Source organism: Talpa europaea (assembly GCF_964194135.1).
Source record: "Talpa europaea genome assembly, chromosome: 1".
Classification (NCBI taxonomy): Eukaryota; Metazoa; Chordata; class Mammalia; order Eulipotyphla; family Talpidae; genus Talpa; species Talpa europaea.
In genome coordinates, this window is record NC_140073.1 from 71,236,326 (window position 1) to 71,258,779 (window position 22,454).

General features: G+C 50.5%; 1 protein-coding gene across 1 annotated transcript in view; it reads right to left on the minus strand.

Annotated features, from left to right (window-relative positions):
• The window catches only part of GLI2 (GLI family zinc finger 2), a gene marked incomplete at both ends in the record, with an annotated part of 174,374 nt that overhangs the window by 33,789 nt on the left and 118,131 nt on the right, over nt 1-22,454 (minus strand). Inside the window, one exon of the mRNA XM_084245068.1 lies at nt 470-672. Coding sequence (XP_084101194.1) covers nt 470-672 — 203 coding nt within the window. The remainder of the gene's footprint in view (nt 1-469; nt 673-22,454) is intronic.

Sequence of the window (22,454 nt, forward strand, 5' to 3'; positions counted from 1 at the left end):
CTCCCAGTAGTGCTCACTCCCGTTCAGTGTGAGCATGCATGGACATGCACATGTCTACATGTCTACATGTCAGTGGGGTGGGGGCAGGGCTGGCATTTTAGATCCCCATAGCCATCTGTAATCTTTTCTGGCTCACATTAATTGGACTGGAGTGGCGCTCTGGTCGTGGAGCTGAGCTAGTCAATTCCCTCTCAGGCATCTGACCTGGGAGACACAGAGCTGCTGGTGTGCATCTCTGGAGTCCTGGATGGGAAAAACAGGTGGACTCGAAATTCTCTGGGCTTTCAACATTCATTTATTTAAGAACCTTTGTAGTTCAGGGGTGGTAGGAAGAAACAGCAGCCTGCTCCCCATCCCTGGGGCTAGGGAATCAATAGTGTTAGTTAACAGGTCAGCTCCTCCAACCTAACACCCCAACACTTCTAACCACCACCCGCCACACCCCCAGGCCACCCCAGGCCCTACTTACCCTCAGCGGGACTGAGGCCCCTGGCTGCCGAGATTGTGGGGAGCGTGGGGCTGCTGTGCATGGCACGGAGGTAATGCTCCATGTGGGGGCTCACGTACGGGTGGGGGGCGTTGAAGGGAGACTCCCCAGGGCCGGCGGGGTGTGGGGAAAGCCGGATCAATGAGATGTCAGAGATGACAGGGCTGCTGCTCAGGGCAGGAGGCCTGCAGAGACAGAGAGGAATGGTCTAGAAGGCATGGCGAACTGGAGGAGGACGCGCAGGGACCCCCTGTAGAAGCAGCAGCAGACAGGCAACCTCACTTGGTATTTTATACACCAACAGCCTGGCCACCCTTCCCACAGTCTGAGCTCTCACACAGGCAGGCTGGATATCCCCGTGTGCTGCGCTGCCAGCCACACACCCGCCAGCCGTTGGAGCTGTCACGACCACTGCTTCCGCGGCGCCTGCTCAGGCCAGACACATGGCAAGAACAAATAAACTTTTGTTAAACGAACAAATGCAGCATGTCCTAAACATGCATGGAAAACAAAACACAAAAATATGGACACCTGGGATGAGAGGCAGAGTTCATGTCCCCAACAGAACCGAGAAAAAGAGGAGTCAGGTGATTTTGGCTGCAGCTGGACAATCACTCGTGTGAAGCTCGTGGTCATGGGTAAGGTGGGGAGGGAAAGTTTAGGATTCAGGAAGGGATGAACCCCAACTAAAATTTTGGACTATCACTCTAGCGCCTTGTACATGGAGGCCCTTCTGAATCTGACAGGGCCTCTCTCCTGTGCTCATCAATGGTCAGCATGCCCTGGCTTCGTCGCTCTGACCGGGGCTGCTGTGGCTGAGGCCTATCTCCATGTCCCCGGTCGGTTCGGGGGGTGCCAGCTCTGCTCAGCCCCTCCCTCAAGGATGGCGCCTTATTTCCATGTCTGTCACGCAGGGCTCCCTGAGCAGCTGTTTGCACGTTGCTTCAGGGATGTCCTGAGGTCATCTACTCCAAAATACGCCCACCAAAGAAAAATCAGACTTCAGGGGGAAGGAGCTAGGACCCCAGACCTAAGTCCCGGGGAACCAAATTTACCAAGATTGAATTTTCCATTTTTTCAGAAAATAGGGTCTCTTTGGGATTGGACATAGTGCAAAGAATAGAGTGTGTGCTAGACTCAGACCCTTCCCCTTGACAGCTCAGTCACACTGGGCGAGGCATTTCCCTCTCCAAGTCTCGGTTTCCTCATCTATAAAATGGGGACAATAGTGTCCATTAATTATATAGAATTCCCATAAAGAGGAAGCTCCCCAAATAGTGCCTGAGACACAGCCACAGTCAGTGCCTGAGAGCTGCTCTTACAGCACCAGCACCACATCCAAGTGCCCGAGGGGCCCTGGAAATCTTCACGTGCAACAGATGTTGGATTGTGAAGAGGTACCGTTAGCGCCGGTTACTTCAGAAAGGGAGTGATTTGTCTGTTGACTGGAGCAAACTGGAGATAATTACTGATTATGCTCAACAGCGCAGGGAACGGTGCTTCCAGCACAGCGCATGCCAGGATCCTCACAGGTGACAGCCAGCTGTCTCACGAGCTGGGCTCCGTAGAGTCCCCATCGGAAGTTGCTCCTCCCATTGAGTGGAAGCCTTCGGCGCCATTCTTTTCTAGCTTTGCAGATGTGGCTGCTTTAGACCCGCAGCTCCAAAAAATCTACCAGATCATTTCCATACCACTGGGCATGCCCACGCTAACTCTTGGCCTTAAATGTGCTTATTGGGCAAATTCCTTCTCTTGCTGCAAGCCCGGGTGAGGGAATCCACTTAGTGCGATCCCCTGAAGCATCTTCTCCTGGCTGGGGCTCCCTGCTCCCTTCTCTCTGCTCCCGCCTGGGTACTTCTGGCCTTAGGTTGGCCGCTCCATCTCCCGGGTAACTGGGTTCTGCCTGGGAGCAGGGCAGGTCTGAGGCAACTCTCCATTCTGGCAGCACCAGGGAACTGGCATCCTGCAGGTACTTAGAGGTGTTTTCAGAGTCAGTGACAGCAGCACATCTGTGTGTCCGGCACTGGACTTGGCACAGGGAGCCTTTGGAAGGAAATCATGGGTCATGTCCTCAAGCTGTTCTCACTTATGGCTGCCTTTAGAGGTAAGTGGGAGGGAACTGTGTTCTGTGTGAGGGGCTTAGAGATAGCTTTGGTCTGGGTGAGGACTACCATGTGTCCAAGGAGGGGAGAAATGGACCAGACAATTCACCCTCTTTCCAGGTGTTGTGGCCCTAGTATGCTGATCCTGGCAGGCTGGACACTCACATTCCTGTGAGAGGACAGGTGTTTGGTGAAGACAAAACAGACAGAACACCTACAGGCCAGGTCTGTGAGGCAGGGAGACCTCTGTATGACTCCTGGGGACAGATATGGGGTGAGAGGACTCTGGAAGGCTGAGTGTGGCTCAGTAAAAGGCAGGGTATCCAGCTGTCTTGGAGAACAGCTGAGACCTGATCTAGGCCCTTGAAGCAGTGCAGGCTCTTGGGTGCACAGGATGCTGGCTGGGTTGAGGAGGGGATTGTTCTGTGCACCCTTGGACCAGTCCTGTGTTGGGCTGATCCATCTCACTTTTTCCTCTGCATTGGGGTAGGGCTGTGGCTTCTCTGAGCCTCCTGCCCGGTCATGCCAAGGGTCCAGGGCAGTGTTCTCTGGCTGGTGGCCCCAGAGTGAGGTTGCCTTGGGTTGAATCCTCGCCTGTGTCTGTCTGGCCACTGAGCAGGGAGGGGTGACTTCCTTCTGTGGACCCAGAGTCCCCATGGGTGAAGTGTGATTATTGGTGCCAGGTTATTGTATAGCCCCTCACAGGCAGGTGGCACATGCTCCCTTCATGGGCCGCTGTTCCAAGGTTAACCAGGCACCTGTGAAGGACCCTGGATCTCCCCACTGAGCCCAGGTCCTGACACAGGAAGGGGGTGCTCTGGCAGAAACTGAAGCACCCTGTTTATCTGGCATGTAGTAAGGAAGCCTGAAGCTGTAGAATCTGGGCCAGGAGCACCCCTCAGTGGATGCAGAACCAAATGTGCTGCTTTGCATATGTGGAGCAGGACTGGATCTGCAGGCTGTTGTGGGGGACTCAGGGCCTAGGAACAGTGAGGCAGGAACTGGCTTCTGGGCACTGCCTGCCCCGTGGACAGCACAGCTCCCTCACTAATCCTGCTCATCCCCACTCAGTTGGGTGGTTGGCTGGGATGCTGCTCCTTTCCAGCGCCTCACCAGGGTAGTGCAACTGACTAGTGCCGGGCTCGTGGTAAAGTCAACAGGCATTAACTCCTTCCCTTCCTTTTCCTTCTCAGCAACAAGTCAACTTGGGGTGGGGGACCAAGACACAACATGCCCATTAGCCAACACAACCACAAAAGAATGCCCAGACACTTCCTCCAGGAAGCCTCTCTGCACTGCACCACTTAGCTGTGTCCTTATTAAGCATCTCCTCAAGATAGCACTGAGTGCACACTAGCCATCAAGAGACCACATGCATGTATTTATCTCTATCTTTAATAAAAAAAAAAAAAAAAACAAGCGCGGTAGGCACTTTCTGCCCATTTCACAGATAAGAACACACCCAGCAAGTCGAGGTCCTTTGCCTAAGGTCACTCAGCAGATAAGAGAGCCATATTCAACTCAGGGGAGTCTAGGCCTGAGCGCATGCTGAGATCATTCCCTCAGCAGAGAAATGGGTGTTCTTGATGATGGTGATTTTTTATTTATTTATTTTTAAAAGATCTATTTATTTATGCATACAAAAGCTGGGGTCTAGGCCAGAGGTGCTGGGGGCAGGGAACAGGGTGGGGGAAGCTGAGATGATTCACCAGAGACAGAGTGGGGAGCAGAACAGGTGGATCAACTGAAATCCACTGCTGAGGGGAGCAGCAGGCAAGACAGGAAAGGTCTGCTGTGCCATGTGGGTCACCTCCCAGGCAGTCTGGGGAATTGAACTTGTGCTGCAGTGCCTGGCGATAGCTTGATAGTTCTGTCTTTAACCCCTGTGCCACCAGGGAGGCCCCGATGATGATGATTATTTATAAGTGGGGCTCAGGTAGGTACAGGATGAGGAAGGGGGCAGCACCCAAGACCAGAACAGTGTTCTCTCCACCCTGTTTCAGCTCTCTTTTTTGTCTTCATCTCCACTCTCACCTCATCATCACACACAACCCCATCCAGCCTTCAAGCATGAATTGGAACCTCTATCTTGCACTGTTGTGAATGACTGATAAGGATCCAGGGGCATAAATGTCCCAAGAGATCATTTTGACAGACCAAGTAAAACCAAGACAATGAATAGTAAATGGAAAATTCCAAAGTTAATGCATTTGGAAGACCAGGGGGCTTCCCAGAAACCCTGTCATCACACCAACATTGCCCGCCTACGGTCCTTGAGTGCCCAAAGCTTCCTTCTCTTGGATGCTTGCCTCATCTCTGAGCCCAACTGTGCATCCCCAAGCAGATGGGTGCTGGCAGTGCTGGTGAACTGATGAGCAGCCATGGGTTCTCACCAGGAGAAGGGCCTGCTAGGGAAATCCGAGCCACTATTTCAGTCCAAACCCCAGCAACAAACTCCCTTTCTTCTGCCATTTCTATGCTACTGGCTGAGTGAGCTTCATCCTGGTTCTGGTTGTGGCCAATTCAGGTCTTGGATTCTAGCAACTGGGAAGAAACTCAAGGAGGTGGCCTTGAGAATGGGAGGAAGGCCCAGCTGTGTGAGTTCATTTAAAAAGGTGGTCAGTGTTTCCAATGTGGTAGATAAGCATGCATGCATACTTACAAACTTGGAGGCCGTAACCAATTAGATTGGAGGAGTTGGCTTTCATGCAAGCTGTTCACGTTGCACACTACTTTTATGCATTATCTTCCTCCTTCAATCCAGCTCTGAGCTCATCCAAGCATGATTCTACCAATTATTTCTTCATATGTGTGTTCAAATTCCCAATAAAATTGTCCCAAGCACTCACTCTGTTCCTAGAGACCTGTAGGGAGCTCAGAACCCAAATGGCACAGGCAGACCTATAAATCATATAAGTAGTTAAGACTCCAGCAGATGAATAAATATCCTAACTCCGCCAGTAAGTAAGAGGGAAGGCTTCTCAGAGGAGGTAACATGTGGGTTGGGTTCTGTAGGTTAAACAGGAGTTCATGAAGAAGTGCATTACATAATGGCACATGTTAAAAAAAAACAGGCAACAACAAATGTTGGCAAGCATGTAGAGAAAAAGGAACTCTTCTACACTGCTGGAGGGAATGCAAACTTGTCCAACCACTATGGAAAGCTGTGTGGAGGTTCCTCAAACTACTAAAAATGGAGCCGCCATATGATCCAGCAATTCCACTCCTAGGAATCTACCCAAAAAACACAAAAACATTAATTCAGGGGCCTCCCCAGTGGTGCAGCATTTGAGCGCTGGGCTGCAAGGATGCCTGCAGCCTCTACAGCACCAGTTTGATCCCTGGCCACTGGCGAGGGTCCCACATGGCGCGCAGACCTCTCCTGCCGCGCCTGCTGCTCCCCTCAGCAGTGTACTTCGTCAGTCTGCTTGTTCTGTGCTCTGCTCTGCTTCTGGTGAATTCTCTCACCCTCCCACGCTTCTGACTGTACCCAGTGCTTGTATAAATAAATAAATAAATCCTTAAAAAAACACACAAAACATTAATTTAAAAGGATACCTGCACCCCTATGTTTACTGCCGCTCTGTTTACAGTAGGTAAGATATGGAAACAACACAAATGCCCAAAAATAGATGACTGGATCAAGAAGATGTGGTACATATACACAATGGACTATTACTCAGCAATTAAAAAAAGATAAACTCATGCCATTTGCAGCAACAGGGATGGAGCTGGAAGGGATCATGCTCAGCGAAATAAGTCAGAGGGAAAAAGAAAGGTATCAGAAGGAAAGAAATTCACTTACAGGAGGAATATAGAAAGATATTCACTTATTGGAGGAATATAGGGGAATCAAATAAGGGATCAAGAAAAAAAATTATAATAAATAAAAACCAAAATTAACATGCAACTATAAATCAGAGACATTCTGCAGGGGAAGGGGAGGGAGAAGGATCAAAAAGAGAGAGGGAAGCGCACAAGGGACTACGGTGATGGTGCAAGGTGAACTGGTGGTGGGAATCCTACGGGGACTACACCTGAGAGGAGAAAGCATACATTGTACAAAAATGAAGACTGATGTAAAATATATATAAATAAAATAAATTCAATAAAAAAAAGAAGTGCATTACAAATAAAGGGAACAGCATGTGCAAAGAAAGGCTTGCGCGTAAAGATGTGTGTGTGAAGGTTAGTGGGTGAAGCAGAGCCCAGAGCACTTTGGGCCAGGTCTTTACTGGACCCTGCCCCTTGTTCTGCTGGGGGTTAGGGCGGGATGAAGAAAGGGGCTGGGGGCATGTGACCTGAGTCCAGCTGATCAGACCATTCCCTACCCCTGGGCACCATGATCAGTTCAGAGATGGGTATGTGTCCAAGACAGAGCTCTAGCTAGAACCTTTGAGACAGAAGAGCTCGCCGAGCAGAGCAAGCAAGTAGGACACAAGCAGGATGTTGCTGGGGGCCTCGAGGGCAGAGGCCAAGAATGAAGATGATACATGCACAGAACATTAGACCTGAGAGAGGTAGAGCCAGTTTGTTGATTGAGCCCCTGGATACAGATCCATCTTCCCGAGAAGGTAGTACCCATGTCCTTTTCCATTGTCTGAGCTAATACATTTGTTTGTTTGTTTGCTTAAACCAGTTTGAGCTGTTTAGTATCTTAGGCAACTGCCAAAGCTTGTCCAGGCAAGCCTTGACAAATACAGCCTTCCCTGTCCAGAGGGATCCAGGGCTCAGGGAGACCCTAGCCACAGTTCTCCCAGACTATCCACTTTCTTGTTTGCAGGACTGAGGGAGGAGCGCCCTGGACGTCCTGCCCATGGCTGCTGAGGCTGACGGGACAGAGCTGTGCTGGCCCTGCCATGTCTATGCTCGAGGCATAAGCAGGGGGCTCTGGGTAAGAGGAACGCCAACTCCCTCCTGCCTGTGTGCGTGTGTGTGTGTGTGTGTGCATGTGTGTGTTTGCACACGTTAGTGATCGGCAGCCAGTAGCAGAGGACCTCTTCACTTTCTCCTGAGGTTCCCCAACGCTGGTGTTGACCTGCTGGCCAGACCTGGCTCCTCCTCCCCAGGAGGCTGGGGCAGGCCCAGGAACGGTCCTTTCCTTAACAGGTCTTTCCTCTTCCTTCCTTCCCTCCTCCCCTATGGGTGGGGGTGGGCGGCTGCAAAGTCCCTAGACAAGATTTTGGAACCAGGTCAGAGTGGTGACCAGGGAAAGAGAGGAGGAACAGGAGGGAGAATTGGACAAAGGAAGCAGAGACCTAACTGGACAGCTGCTGTTCTAGCCTAATGGATGTTGCCAAGAAGCTGCTGCTGCTGAGGCCACCAACACCACTGAATACAGAGCACACACACAGAGACTGATTCTGCAAGGCAGGCTTTCTTATCTCCATTTTAAAGACAAAGAAGTGGAGGCTGGAGGCTGTTGCCCAAGGTGGCAGGGCTGTGAGTGGCAGAGCGGGGCAGGGAGCTGGCCTTGCTGACTGTGACGCCAAGACTTAGTATGCCCCATCTCCGCTGGTCCTTCCAGAGGCAAGCTTTTGTCTTGGCTATCTCTGTCCTCAAGAAGTTCAGTTTGACGGTCCCTTTGCAGACTTCACCTAGACCATTCCTCCTGAGCACCCTGGGGCTCAGGGATGCGGGTGAGTTCCGGGGTGAGGAGAGCCACACCCACCAGGGGCAGAGCCTGAATCTTCAGACAGATCCAGGTCTCATGTTGGACCCTGGTTGTGCTACCTGCCCCTGAATGCTGGCATATTTGCTTGCAGGATGGAGCAGTGGAAACTTCCTGAAGGGCAGCATAGGGTGGGACATGCTTAACATGGAAAGAGTACAGGGCAGTGCTGGGAGCTTAGTAGGTGCTCAACCAATGCTCACTGTCTCTTATACTTAACAGATTAGCAAATGCAATTCAGCCTGCATCTCCCAACATCTAGTCCAAGGCCCCCCAATATTCAGACACTGACTTCTTGAGGAGACGAAGCTGGGCCTGGGTGAGCACGCCAGGACCTGAAATGGGAACTGGCCTTGGGAGCTAGAGCAATGGTGCCATGATCCAGAGGGTGGGCGTGTGGCTGGGGGGATGAATAAGAATTGCATGGATGGGAGGGTGTCCTGCAGCACAGCCTGGGTGAAGGCACAGGGACAGGAAACGACGTGCTCCTTAATGCACTGGGAGGAGGGGATGCAAGTGCAGGGGTTGGGGCCCCACATCCCACCCATGGTGCCTATTTGGAGAGGCAGAACAATACAGAGCTGAGGAGTGCTGACTCACCCAGACTCAGCAGGAGACATGTGAGGCAAGCTCATCCACTTTTGGGGTTCAGGAGGCAGAAGTAGGTAACCTGGTAACCCAGAGCCACTCTTTTTGACATCTTTGTTCAAATGTCAGTAAGATTAGAAATAGGTAAGAGTTTGTTTCTTTTTGTCCCATTTCATCGACAGCAATACTGAGACCCAAAGCAACTGTGACAAGGCTGTGGTGAGGTCAGCAGCGGCAGGATTGGAATACTGGGGCCTGGGTGGCTTGGCGTTGTCTTATTACAGCCTAATTAGGGCACTTGCTGAAGATGAGAAACAGGAGGTCCTTTCACCTGGGGCTATGAGCCTACAGACCTCACCTCCAACCCATTTCTTAGGCTGAATTAAGACCATGTGGCATCAGGACCGTGACCACAGTTCTGTGGGATCCAGCATCCACATGCCACCTCATTGCTTCCTTTCAGATCTTGGGCATGTACCATGCTTGCCCCTTGATGTCTATCCTCCAGCCAGACCCTTCTTTTCATCTCAACCCTGTCTTGGACTCAGAGCTGGCCCTCAGGGGACAGGAAACCCTAGGAAAGCTCACTTGCTTTTCCAGCACCAGATTTGACACCCTTCACATACATGGAGTGCACTCAACACATGTTTGCTGAATGAATTAATGAATGAATAAATGAAACAGTGTCTCCAATAAAGAGCACAGACACTGCAGCAGATCTGGATTCCATCTCAGCTCACTTCTAGCTGTGTGGCTTGAAGTTAGTCATGCGTGTCTCTGAATCTGTTTCCTCATTTGTAAAGAACCATCCTAGTAGTGATCTTACAAATATGTGGAAGGAGCAAAGGGCAGGTAAGTGTGGAAGGCAAGCTTCTCTCAGAGATGCATCCACATCCTAGTCCCTGGAGCCTGCCAAAATTACGTCACTTGGAACATTACCTTACTTGGAAAAAAGACCCTAATAACATGAATTAGGGTAAGGCTATTACAGTGAGGAAACTCTGGGTTACCCAGGTGGGTACTAAATGCTAGTACAAATGTCCTTATAAGAGACATGAGGACACTTGGCATAGCAAGCAGGAGGCAGTGTCTCCATGGATGCAAAGTCTGGAGAGATGTGGTTACAAGCCTAGGAATGCTGGCAGCTGCCAGAAGCCAGAAAAGGCACAGAACAGATTCTCCCCTGGCACTTGCCAAGGGCAGCCTCTGCCCTCCCCTTCATTTCAGTCCAGCTATGCTGATTTTGGACGTCTAACTTCTAGAAATGTGAGAGAATAAATTTCTGTGTCTTGTTGGGAACGACCTCGGTAGGTAAGGCGCGCTGCGCAGGTGTGGAGAGACCCTTGGAAGGCAGCAGGCATCGCTCCTTTCTTCTGAGACTGTCAAATCTCGGTTGCATTACTTCCATCGACTAGCACGGCTCTCAGCAGGCAGCCCACTGGTGGCAGGTTGGCAGGGAAGGGAAGCTTCCCTCCATGAGAGGAGGGCGTTGAGCTCTGCGTTCCAAAGCCCATGCTCACAGGGCTCTGGAGCGTGTCTTCTGAAGGCCGCTGGGATTATACGGTCACTGACTCCACAAAGCCAAACGCATCCTGCACGCAGCCCCAACATGCCAAACCCTCCTACCTCGGGGACTGCTCGCGTGTTCTGGTCCTGCCTTCAGGCTGAGAGGCTACCACCCACCAGGATCACAGGGCTATGGGGTGGGGGGTGTGGACTCCAAGTGAGGAGGCTGTGACTCCTCTGCTGTTGCCAAGATGTTTAGGGCCAGGAACCCACTTTTTCAGAATCACTGAGAAGGTGTCGATAGGCCCACTTTCTGCTAGAAGGGAATTGGAGCTTCTTAGTGCCAGGGCTGAGCAAGCAGGACAGGAGGGACAGGCATATATCTGCTTTCACAAGGCATCCCTGCATGCAAGGCTGGTACCTACTGCCCTAAACCTACCACCAGAGAGAAACAGCACCTCTGGGTGGAGTTCAATGTCTTCTCCAAGGGCTTTGGTTTTGGTTTCTGGCTTGTTTATTTGTTTTGATATGTGAACTATACATTAGCAAGTGTGCTAATGTAAGCCATGTTTTCCATACATGAATTTTAAAAATTCCAGAAAACAAGTGTTTTCCAGAACATACTAGGGAGGTCTGCAACTGTAAGATGCACAGTGAATTCTTTTGCAGAGCATTGGAGAACCTCCTCAAACAGTGGCCAAATTCATTTTCTGAGTCAATCTGCACATTCCTGTGCATCCAGGCTGCAGTCTGTGTAGGCGGCGGAGAATATGTGCACTGGCAAAGGGACAACCACAAACAGGAGCTGGGACCCCATGCTGGTCCCCTCTTCACTGATTTTTGCATGCCCTTATGTATCTCTGCCTCTGTGAGGCAAGCTCACAAAGGTGGGCCTCTGGGGCACGAGGTATGGAGCTAGGGGTTTGAGGAAGACTCAGCTAGGACCCCACACTTAGGAAATGGAATAGGAGGCCACAAACCTGACTGACGAGTATTGCACCAAGTGTGTCTCCTCACCCCTGACGTTCTCAGGGTCCACCTGAACCTATAAGTGTCCATTTCTCTGTAGAGTAAATGAGTTCCCATGAACCGGTGGTGATGATAAGTTGTCAGGGTGATTGATGCTGCTGGGTGGGATGCCCCAGATTCAGTCAGGAGGTCAGGAAATTACAGCCTCCTCAGCTTGCAGGTCAGATCAGTGCCTTGATGAAATCACCATGCTGGGATAGCTGGGGTCACAGAGGGGAATGGACCCTGATTGTAGCTTACAAACAGTACACAAGGTGCTGGAGCAGAAAGAAGGACAGAAGGAAAAGAATTCATTTACTCTACTGAGGTGATCAGGGAAGGCTTCCTGCAGGAGGTGGCACCTGACCTGGCCCTAGACTCTTACAGGGTAATGGAAAGGTACAGTCCTGGTGTTCTGAGACAGAATAGCTGAACCAAGGGCAGGCCATTATGGGGAATAGCTAGTAGGGTACAGAGGCTGAAGATCTGATCAGACAGCTGGATGGAAGAACACTGTATATAGAAAACCATAAAGGAAATGTCGATAACCTGAACTACATTTCAATAGGAACACCTTTTCACCCATCAGTGGAATAAAAAGACCAGGCACAAACTAGGATAGGATATTTGCAACACATATAATGAGTCACGGAGTGGGTAGCCTTAATATATAAAATGCTTATTCAAATCAATTGGAAATAGGCAACTCCATAGAAAAAATGGGTCAAATAACTAAAGAGCCATTTCACAAACAGGAAATATTATTGATCAATAAACATAGGAAAGGATGTGCAACTTCACTAGCAATAAATGAAACTGAAAATTAGAATCACAGGGAGATGCCATTGGAATGTTGACTATATCACTTTGGTAGCAAGGATAGGAAATAAGCTGAGCCTTCAAACCACGCTAGTAGAATTGAGGGTGGGGAAACCACCAGTCCAAAGACCTGCAACATTTATGAGTGTTAAAATGCAAATACCCAGTGACTCAGCAATTTCATTCCCAGACATGCAGTGATCCTAAAGCAATGGCTGTACCTGGGGACCAATGTACTGCACAAGAGCTTCACCACAGAGATGTTCAAAATAGCAAAAAGGCTGCCTGATGCTTCAGAGCATCATGAGAATTAATGAATTAGAGCCCCATGCATTAATGCAGGAATCTCTTGAAAATATTGCAAAATGTGGAAAGCAGGTTAAAAATATATGTATCTGCAATGATTCTATTCATATAATGCACACAAAACAAAACCTAACAACATATTGTTGGGGGAGTCAGACAGAAGATGCCAGGGGATGATAAATCTAGGTCCCAGAAAATGGGGCGACGGGAGACTGAGGCAGGGCAGTGGAGGGGCAAATGGGTCCTCAAAGAGGTTTGGCACATCCCCAGTCCTTATGCTCGGCAGGGCACGAGGGTATGTTGTCACTATTTGTTTCTTAGCCAAGTTTTGTTTTCGTTTGTATGTCTTCAATATTTAAAAGATCAAATTTTTAAAATGGGTGTCAAGGTGGAAGTTGGCCTCTGGTAAGAACTGGCTGAGTGGACAGGGGTTCAGGGTGCGGAGTGGAGCGACCCCAGGGCTGGTTGTAGAGAACATATGTCGGCTGCTGGAAGGCCTTTGAGGGTTCAGTGTTTTGTCTCCCTGGTCACCCAGTGGGCTAATTTTGGTCTCTCCATTCGTTTGCTGTCCAGGTCCCCTTCCTATTAGCTCCAGTCTGTCTCTGCACCCAAAGGCCTCTATATCCACATGCAATCCATTCAGCTCTCAGCTCACCCGTTCCCACTACAGACCCCATCAGACCAAGCTGCGGGACAGCTTTCAGCAGAACCGTAATAAAGAAATCACTGTTTTCAGTTGACAAAGAGCAGATTTCTTACTAAGTAAACACTGATGTTTTGGTAGGGAAATTAGGTTATAAAATTGTGCCTACAAAGGAGGCCATACAGATGGACTTGGTTAAGGTCTAGCCGCACAGGCAACAGGGGTTAACTGCACCGGCTAGTCTTGATCACATTTTTCCCCTTTGGAACAGAAGGATAGGAAGGTTATCAGCTTTTGCAAACATAAAACCCAAGAAGCTTTTTAAAAAAGGGGAAGTATCAAAGAGACTCTTTCTCCTAGCAAAGTGATAACTTGTGCAGAGCTGAGCTGAGTGGGGGGCCTTGGATTTGATCCATGGGGGAGGGGAGGCAGAAGTTCAGCTGGCCCCCTGGAAGGAGGCCCTGGGCCTGATCTGGATGACCCCTTTCCAGGTGACCTGTGGCATAAGTTAACCTCCAGGCATGTGGGGGTCTTTGTCTGTAAGAGGAATCTTTCTTGGCTGAGAACAGCTGAGCTAAATCTCCCAGAAAGTCAAGGCTTTGAGGGAACTGTCACATCAGCAGGTACATTTGAGGGGGCTGCAGGGGACGTATGGGTGAGAATGAGACGTGTGGTCTTGGGCATGGGGGGATGGTTTCAGCAAAAGGAGGGGTGCCACTGGCCTTCACGAGGGCCTAGGTTTAAGCAATAAGAAAAGGCCTGGATGGGGGTGGAGGGAAATTCTCCAAACTCTGGCCTGGTCTGCCAAACTGGTGTGTGGAATTTCCTCTCTGGGATGCCTGTCAAAGCTAGATGGATAATCTGGAATAGTTTAGATAAGTGTTTTCCTAGAGGTGGCAGGCGCTGATTTTTACCAAGCATTTGAGGCTATCAGTGTACTTTGAAAAGGGCCCTTCTTTAATACTGGTGTTGGTGTCTGCCTGGGAGTGGAAGTTCCTCACTGGAAATAGGAGCCACCCCAGGAAGACAGAGGAGCCCCTGGAAGGCTGGGGCTTGGGCTTTGATGGTGGAGGAGGGCCTCCTGAGCTGCCCCCTTCCAGCATAGCTCTCTGTAACTGCCCTTACCACTCCCAGATTGTGCCCCCTGGGCCCTATTCCCCTATAGCCTGGCACATCACAGGCCCTGGGAGAGGTTTGACAAATGACTGAGCACTATGAATTTCCCTCAATGAATTAAGCAACAACAAAACTCTTTCTTCTTGGATTGGGTGGAACAGGTCAGGTTTACATTTCAGAAATGCAGTTCCTGGAAGGATAAGATGAAGGGGGGCTCCTAGTATGACCCAACATATTTTTTCCTCCCTGGGCACCAGGACATGTAGTTGAGGTCACACCACTGGTGCAGTGAGGTTTAAAGAGCAGTCACAGTAGGACTTGGGCATGGGTCACTGCTCACACATTTCCTCATCAAAGGTTGAAAGCTGACAGCACTTGGGACCCAGATAAATCAGGCAATAGTGAATTTGGCTGAATAAATGAATGTGCTGTGGGCAGGTATATAAGCTTCCACGCAGAGTGGACAATCTGAACATGTGCAATGGAGGAGGAGTCTTTCCTCAAAGGCCAATCTACCCCATCAACACCTGAAATTTTACTGTTAGCAATGAATTCCTTTGGATTAGTTACTGTTCTGTTCCCCAGCTTGCAACAGAAATAACAAGAGTGTATCCCTGAGACCAGTAGTGAGATGCCCCTTCTTCTCCATGGACAATCACAGAGGAGAGCTCAAGATCAGGGGTCATGAACTCAGTGATCTTGGCAAGCTCTTAAATTCTAAGAACCTCCAGTTTTCTCCTTTATGAATTGGGGAGACTATCACCCACTGTATAGGGTGTTGGGAGGTCTGGAGATGATACCATCCACCCCACACCCAGCAGAGTAGCTGGAATGAAAGGTGGCTTTCCTTCTGGTGACAACAAAAAAGTGAAAAGAGGAAATGATTGTCCAGTACTCACTATGTACCAGGAGGTGTTCCATGTGCTTGACCTTTACTCACCCCCCTAATCCTCACAACCAGCCATGTGGGGTTCTACATGTCATATCTTCCACGGGATTCAGTATAGGATGGAAAATGCCCAAGACTATGGGGCCCAGGGAGACAGGAGAACCAGACGGACTAACCCTGCAGGACTATCCTCCAGGCAGCCCCTCCCCACGCTGCTCTGCATACCCCACTCCCTGCAGATGGGCCTTGTTTCTGCACATCAAGATTTGCGTCATTCTTCGGGCCCCTCCTGCCCTCGGCTGACCACACGGGCTCTCTCCAAAGCCCAGAGCCAGGCAGCAACTCTTCTGTGAGGGGCTGGCGCTCAGCAAAGATCAAAGACCAGGCTGCCTTATCAGACACGCTCCTCATTAAACTTTTACAGCCCAGTTTCCATTATAAATGAGCTGTCTGTCCCGTGCCGCAGAACATGTTCCTGCAGTTGGGAATCTGAAGCTCTCAGAGCTGGGAGATTCTTTAGCAGAGGGGCAGGACAGAGAGGGGGGCCTGCAGGGTCAAACTGCCTGGGTTCAAATCCCAGCTGGGCTACTTACTAGGAAAATGTCACTGGACAAAGCAGTCACCTGCCAATGTCTCTGTCTCCCCACAGATAGGCTGCCATCTTTATACAGTGCTGGTGAGGGTTATAAGGTCCAATCCAGAGGGCTGGGCTCCGGCTCCTGTGATTATACCTCAGTTCGTCTGCCCCCAGCATTGTGTGGACAAGAGAGGGGAGGCATCTGCCCGGAGGGGGGTGGGCACTAAGGGTCACTCACATCACCTACTTGTCATTCAGTCCTTAGACAGCCATGGGGGCAGGTGAACTGCCTTGCAAACTGTTCAGACTTGGGGTTTCCTGGCCATTTGTCTAGCTGCCACCCAGTGGCTCTGAAGGGGCCATCAACCACAGTGGATTGTCAGGAGCATTCTCTGGAGACGGAAGGGCAGTGAGGATCTGAGTGGGGAGGAAGGACAAGTCCCTGGTGGGCCACAGTGGGCCCACCCAGCTTCTCAGCCTAGCAGCCAGGCGGATAGGCCTTCCGGAAGTCTCCCACCCACAAGTCTCTGAAAGGAACCCATGCGTTTGCTGAGGGAGGAGGAGGTTTTCGCGAAACACAAACAAAGTCAGTCCTCTCTGAACCATGAACCTGGTATGCTGTGCCAAGAATTGAGAAGAAAATATCCACACGTCTTTCAACACGCCCTCAGTGACTGGCTGAAGACTGAGCTGCAGGGGCCCGGGACCAGGCGGATGGGTTGCAGGCAAGTGCACTGTGTTTATTCATCTCAGGATGAGCCAGTGCAGTCGTCACGCAACACTGACCTCGGAAAAAGTCATCTTCAAATTCCAGACTGGAAAGCTTAGGAGCTCAACCAGCAATAGTGAAGTAACTAGGCTACTAGTTTCTTAAGTGAGGCCCAGCAACAGAGGGCTAAACATTCCTATTAATATGCAGTCACCAGGACAAGGTGGGGTTCTGGCATCCTGAACAGCTCTCAGGGGCTCTGGGTCATTTGCATGCATGACAAAGTGTGCAGATGATGGGGTGGGGGGTGGAGGCCCTTACACCCACCACCTGGCATTCCCTTGCTTTGCTTAAAGTACCTGGGCCAGCACAGTAACTTTGCACAATTGATAGCTAGGCTGCCGAGCCATCTGTCCCTAGCAAGAGTCCCCTTCTCTCCTCCGTGCACATGGTCTTTGGCCCTGACTGCTGACGCAATGCTCACCATGCACAGCTCAGGATCAAGCGATCTTCGGGGGATTGGGGGGGCTGTGGTTAATCCAAAATTTAGGGAGGTGCTGGGGGTCATGGGTGTCAGAGGCAGGTATGGAGACAAGTCAGAAAGCAGAGGCTGTGCTGTCCATGTTTGAGATGCTGTAGCTGGCCCCTTCCCTGCCCGAGCCCCAGTGTGCTCACCTCCTTTTATGAGCTGAGAGTATGAATTGATTTAAGTCCATTTTTAGACGCTGGATCTGTAAACAGGTTATAGAAAGGAGCCGGGGGATCTTTAACACCACACATTTCAGAGTGGTTATCAGAGAGAGAGAAGGCTCTATAGCCTGCTAGCTCTTTGATTCCAAAAAGCCAACACAGAGCTCTGGACCTGCCTCTTGAATATGAAATAAGCAGAGTGGCTGCAGGGGTTACCAAACTCTGGCTGTGGGTGTTTGATTCCCAGGCCTTACCTAAGTCTGAATGAACTCCAACTTCTAGGGCTGGAGTCAAGAAATGCGCATGTTTAAGACACCCTGGTTCAGATTCACAAGCAGGTGTGAGAACTGCTGTAGATGTTCTCTGCAAGCCCTTCTGGGCCGGAAGGGGAAGAACCCCATAAACAACATGGAGAGATAAAGATCAATCCCAACTCGCTGAACTGGGAACATGAGCTTCTACCTTCCCTGACAGGACACAAGGTAATCCTGGCCCAAGGCAGCCCTAATTCCTGCTGTGTGATTGCAAACATGGCGGAAATGGGGAACTCCAGTGGGGGGCCATGCCACACCGTGCCTTAGTATTAGCCCCACAATACCGGTGAGCTTGTTTCCAGGATCCAGAGGCCAAAGCGTTCTCTCCCGCTAGCAGTCACGAGGTTATGGAGAGACTTCAGGGACCTCTTGCCCTTGACAGTGGATTCTGGGAGACTCAGGAGCAGGTGCCCAAGGGGGCATCACGCAATAACCCCATCTGACCAGTACAAACTGCTCTCTACCCCGTCTGTCTCCCCAGCACCCATGGTTGACACAGACACAAGGCGATGCGCCAGGGCTCCATGGGCAGTGTCTTTTGCTCTTCCAGAATTATCAGAGTGTTACTCAGTTAGTGAGTCCCGCGGGGGCTGCACCACAGGTGATGGGGCAGGATGAGTGTGCAGAGGGTTGGGTGCTGGGCAGTGCTGGTTGGGTTTGTACACGCTAAACTGCACCGTCTGCCCCATGCGGTGCGGGGTCAGCCCCTGGCCCCGATCCTCTTCTGCCGGGAACCACGAAGACAGCTCTGGCCATGCTCCTCGTTCCTCCTCTAACTGCTCCTAGTTACCCTGAAAATAAATCTGACTACTTTCTCCTGCTCCTGGTAGCCAAAAGGATCAAGGACAAATTCCTCACGTGGGAAAAAAAGGTCCTACTTCTCTCCACCCCGCAGTGGTACATTTTCAGTCCCGTTTCCACCCTCAGTGTCACAGACTGGACAGGAGTCTCGCCCAACGACAAGCCCAGGCTTGCCTCTGCCACACAGGTCTCTGGGCCTGCAGTGAACCCCCTTCTCTACTAGGCACATGGAAATAACAACAGTAATAGCAACCGCTGTTAACATCCATGGAATGTTTCCACACTGTTCTATATGCTTTACCACATTTCCCCATTCAATTTTCAAAATAACTCAGTTGATGGGGCAGCTATTATTATTATTATGCCCTTTTACAGATGAGAAAACTAAGGCTAATCCATTCAGGTTAGTTAGTCGCCCATGGCTGGTGAATTCAGCACTGGGGTTGAAGGCCCGGTAGCCTGGCAGGGCTGGTGAAAGCAGCACTTCTGCCGGGCCAGGGAGCACCATGCATGGAGCACTACACTTGGAGCACATATGCACAGCCAGCTGGGCGCTCACTCATTGCACCATGAAGATCATGTAAACCAAGAGGCCGGTGTCCTGTGAGCCAGGAGCAGGTACAGGCTCCGGCTGGGGCTGACCAGAGATGACACTGCACCTCATTTGCTGTGCAACATTTGTGTAATTAGACACATTTGGCGCCAGCAAGAAGGAGCGGGCTACAGCAGGGGCTTGATGGATCGGGCGCTCCACCAGGCTCTGACTACATTAATCACAGAAGCCAGAGCCATGGGGCCATTTTTTCATAGGCTTTGTCCTGTTTTCCACCTGGGGCGCTGGGGGTGGGGGCCAAGGGTGGGCCCCCCGGAGCTGGAGGCTAGCCCTGAAGAGCTCACTGTGTCCCCCTAGGGCCTGGGCAGGGATCAACTGTCCTGAGGATAATATGGAGCCCTGGTAGCCCAGCAGGACCCGGGCTCTGGGAACACATGCTGCTGCTCCTCACTGGGCAGTGAAGGGGACAAGCCCCTCCCTGGCTGGGGAGGGGAGCCTGCGCCGGAAAGCCTGTTCCCCTCAACCCTTGAGCAGACACAAGCACACTGGCCTTGTGGGAAGATGGGTAGAAGTCAGCTCACCTCTCCTAGTCTCAGCACCAGCAGCTGTGAGATGCAGGTTCTAACCCCATCTCCCGGGGCTGTGGGAAGATAACTGAGTGTAATAGCGTGCAGGCGCCACAGCAAAGCCCGGAGCAAGTGAGTGACACCCCAGACACCACCCTGCGGGTGATGCCAGACTCACCACAGGCACCTGAGTAATGACCCCACAGATGCTCACATCCTAATCCCAGGAACTGGCTCCCTTCTATGGGGAAATGGATGTGCAGATGGATGAAGGGTCTCAGCACAGGAAGATTATCCGAGATGATCCAGGTGGCCCTAGAAGCCGTCCAGAGAAGGAGAGGAAGAAAGAGAAAGCTATAGCAGAAGATGAAGAAGAAGTCAGGCGGAGGTGGGGAGAAAAGGAGATGTGACAAGAGGCAGCGGCATGGGCCAGGAAAGCAGGCAGCGTCTGGGAGCTAGAAAAGTCGAGGAAAGAGATGCTTTCCTAGAGCCTCCAGAAGGAGCTCTAGTCCTGCCAAAATCTTGATTTTAGGGACATAGGACTTACTTCAGACTTCTAGCCTCCAGCCTTGTGTGAGAATAAATGTATTGTTAAGCCACTAAGTTAGAGGTAATTTGTTACAGAACTATAGGAAACTACTACGCTATCCTTCAGCGATCAAATCTAGTGAAAGAGCCATCTAGGCCCGTGAGCACCAAGGCCATCTCCAAGGCCAGCTGGCCTGGTCAGACTTTACCGGCTGCCTGCCATCATCACTTTCTACTTCCTCAGGGGCTCTGCCTACACCTGCCTTCACAGGTCAGGAAGGAAGCAGACCCAGAGAGGGAACGACTGTGTTTAACCAGAGCTGGGAAATGGCAAAGGCTGGATAAGGTTTGGGGGTGGCATTAAAGCCCACAGGTCCCAATTAGCTCTGGAGGGACAGCACCGGGGGACCCTTATTCAGTGGCAAGTCCCTGCCTGCAACCAGAACACCCTAGGCCTGAGCCTGCAGCAACATCACCCGGAGGTTGTGTTAAACACAGATGGTCTGAGACTCTGACTCAGCAGGTCTGGGGTGGGGCCCGCGACTCTGCATTCCTACCAGGCTCCCAGGGAACACTGGTGCTGCTGCTCCAGGGTTTGGGGAACTGCTGACCCGAGGGTGGGACCCTAACAAAGGGATATATATGCTTTTAAGAAAGAATCACATGGACCATATAAGGTACTTGAGGTCCATGAGTGAGGCTGAGGGCCAAGGCGATCATTACACTTCTAACCCCTCTCTCCAGGTGAGCGGCCCTGAAGGCGAGTTATTTAACATCTCTGTGCTGCCTCAGTTCCTTCATCTGTAAAATGGGGATGATTAAAAAAAAGTCTATCTTACAGGGTTCTTGAAAGGATTAAGAGATGAGACGCCCGAAGTATGTTGGCAAGGTTTGTTACCATCAGAAATTATAGTCACCAATGGTGGGGTTTTCTTAGATCTCTGTTTTTGCCCCAAGGTATGTGGGGAGATGTGAACCAGGGTAGTCACCTACAGAGATGTAAACCCTGTGGGCTCCCCCTCCAGGGAGCTTCCAGCATTGTCTACCTCTCTGACCAGCCTTGGACAGGAAGCCTGTGTCCCTGTCCTGTGACACCGAACAGGCAATTCCAATCCCCTCCCAAACAGGAACTCAGCTCCCTTGGTACATATTCGCTTGCCACCAACCCAATGATTTGGGGTGATCTACTAGCTCCAGATTTATACACCTTCCAGAAGCTGCCTAGGAGGTGGGCAGAGGGCTGGAACAGCCCAGTCACTGACGAGGTCTAACCACGTGAGAACCAGCTACAGATGCCAAAATAAAATGAAAATACCCCACATGTCTGAAGGATATGGGAGAAATCCTGAAGGACCCCCTATTCCCAAATCCGGGACAATTTGAACAGTATGATAACTAGTGATAATAACAGAGTATAACTCATAAAATAATATATATATCCATGCATTTATTTGATATAAATAAATTATCAAAGAAAGACAGAAATGGGGAAGAAGGACAGCTCTTTCTTATGGTAGAATTCTAATCAATAAATGTGGAAAGAATGAGGGAAAAAGAAAACTAGCATTTAACAAACACTAGCAATAACTGTTTCTAGCAAGAGAACCGTCACTGAATATTAAAGTCAGTGGGTGAAAACATGATGGGAAACAGGATATTTACATATTATCAAAGTGCTACCCCACAAAATACATATTAATTCCGAAGGGACCAACTGCAAAATGGAGAAAGCCACTGGACCTCCCCTTACCCCAATGATCAAAACTAACTTCTGCAGCCCTAAGAAGTGGCGCCGTGCCTGGCATCGTGACACCACTTCTATGGTCTTCTTCCCCAAAATGCATATTCTGAACTGAATCATGAGGCAGTGTCAGACAAACCCAAATCAAGGACATTTTGCACAGTAACTGGCCTGTCCTTTCCAAAATGCAAAGGTTGTGAAAGACAAGAGACTGAGCAAGAGTCCTGGACTAAAGATGACTAAGGAGATATGACAGTAAATGCAAAAGCTGAATCCTGGGAAGGAAAAGAGACATTAGCTGGCAACTGATCACATTTGCATGAGGTTGAAAAATTAGTTAATGGCACTGTACTATCTTTGGTTACGTAAGATGTTAACATTTGAGGAGCTGGGGGGAGATGTCGACAGGAAATCTTTGCATTATTTTTGCAACTGTTTTTATATGTCTGATATAATAGCAACATGAAAGCTATTTTAAGAAAGAAAATAATCATGTGAGATCTGCCCTGGAGGAGCAGTAGGTGCCTAGAGTCTGGGCCACCTGCCCAGTCACCTACCTTCCAACCAGGCACAGTACCTGGACACAGTGCGCGCCCAACAAGTGTTTACTGACTTAGTTTGAGTGGGAGGTGGGAGAAGCAGTGAGGCCGTGCATCCATGGGTGATGGCGTGAGAAGGGCTCTGTACTCCGTGGATGTGGGCAGTGTGCCTTATTGTTGAAGAAGTGACAGGGAAGCTGAGATTCTGTTGGGGGGCAGTGGGCTGGAGAGCTGGAGAAGGATCCCCACTCAGTGTCGGGGATCTCAGTGCCCCCAGAAGGAGGTAGCTCCTGAGCTGAGG